The sequence below is a fragment of the Mesitornis unicolor genome, unplaced genomic scaffold, assembly GCF_000695765.1.
Source record: "Mesitornis unicolor isolate BGI_N332 unplaced genomic scaffold, ASM69576v1 scaffold48735, whole genome shotgun sequence".
Lineage (NCBI taxonomy): Eukaryota > Metazoa > Chordata > Aves > Mesitornithiformes > Mesitornithidae > Mesitornis > Mesitornis unicolor.
Window position 1 is genome coordinate 2,688 of NW_010188456.1, and position 1,615 is coordinate 4,302.

Here is a 1,615-nt window from a genome sequence, read left to right on the forward strand (position 1 = left end):
TATTATACCTTCTTTACAGTATTTACTTGAAAAATACGGACTCGTTTTCCTCCTATCCACTTGTGTTTGTGGGATAGTGTCTTCTGTAAAGAAATAATAATTTGGATTAAAAAGGAAAGGAAAAACCCAAGTACCCTGCTGTCACAATTCATACACCATTCCCACTTTATGTTGTGATGGAAATACAAGGATTTCTTGTAGGAGAGAACACAAATGTGCTTTAGAGCCATTCCAGTACTGCTCTGCATTTCAACTCTACCAAAATTCCTCAGAAGATAAACCATTACTGTGTCACAGCCTAAGGAAACAGGTAAAACGACAGTCAGGGATCAGGTGTTGCACACACACTCTGGCACAACAAACAAGCTAAAACCAGAACCCCTGGCAGCACATTAGGATTGCATCCTGCCCAAAACCACACAAATCTCTGGCAATAACTGCTGTGAAGCTTTTCTTGTCACATGGCTACAAGACATTAGCACCGTTTCCAGTGTCAGATTTAAAACCCTGGTTACCTGGATTCCCTCGATTTGTCCTTTTCCCCGTTCTCACTCCACTGGTTTTCTCCTCGGATTCTGCGGAAGATGCACTGCTGGGAGCTGTCTCTGCCTGCTCCTCCCCTGCCAGGCTCTCACACTGCCCCCACGAGCGAGCCGTCGCTGACCGAGGCTGCGTGGTTGACCTGGAGATCCTCAACGGGGCTTTCCCTGCGTCCGTGGCGTCTGCATCCCGATCGCCTGCGCCCTGACCATCAGCACCACACGCGTCCGCCTTTCTACGGAGCTTCTTGTTCTGAACGCACTCAGTTTCCTGTTCGTTACGTGCTCTCCTCTGCCTTTTGCTCTGGGTATTATCGCGATTCCTCTTTTCTGAGCTCTTTACAGTTTTCTTGTTCTGAAGGCTTTTTCCACCTCCCACCTTCTTCTTGGTTTTCAAACAGTCCTCTGGGTCTGTGCCTTTCATGACCAAATCTCTATTTTCCAGCATGGATGTAATGTCTCCCAGGTGTTCATTTCCAGTCTGAATGTTTTGAGTTCTGTCCTCTGCACCACTTTGTGTACAATCCTCATTCTCTAAAACCCCTCCTGCAGCTTTGGTGCTGCATGTTTTCACCCTCAAACGGGTTCTCCTCTGACAAGAAGCTCTAAAATCAAAGTCTTCTACTTTTAGGGTTGTCTCCCCAGTTTTCTGAAAATACTTCACAAGCGCATTTTTCGATCTTAGCTTGTGTCCTTCCGGGCTGCGGTATCAAAGAGAAGTAAATTAGCAAGGACTTCTTCATTCTCTCGCTCTTTGCTTACAAAACTGCTCTGGTGTGTCAAAACCCCAAATGTCAACAACAGCTGGCGGGGTGGTGTCTAGGCAAGTTTCTGTCACTTGACCAAAACCGGAGAGCTCACAGATAATCGCACACAGAGAACACACTGCACGTCCCGAGCTCCGAGCACGGCACACACACATGTTCACAAGTGAGCACATGCATGTTCACATGCAAGTACACACGTGTTGTACTGGGCGGGGAACCGCAGTTTGCCCAGGGCCAGCGGCGCTCAGCCCCCGTTTCCAGGAGCCTCCCTCGAGCCCCCCGGCCTCACCTGATGAAGCAGACGTCGAT

At 48.5% G+C, this 1,615-nt stretch overlaps 1 protein-coding gene across 1 annotated transcript in view; it reads right to left on the reverse strand.

Annotated features, from left to right (window-relative positions):
- The window catches only part of MBD4 (methyl-CpG binding domain protein 4), a gene marked incomplete at its 5' end in the record, with an annotated part of 3,636 nt that extends 2,396 nt beyond the window's left edge, over positions 1-1,240 (reverse strand). The window contains 2 exons of the mRNA XM_010185752.1: positions 9-87; positions 1,114-1,240. Of these exons, the coding sequence (XP_010184054.1) occupies positions 9-87; positions 1,114-1,240 (206 nt within the window). The remainder of the gene's footprint in view (positions 1-8; positions 88-1,113) is intronic.
- Between the last annotated feature and the right edge of the window lie 375 nt (positions 1,241-1,615).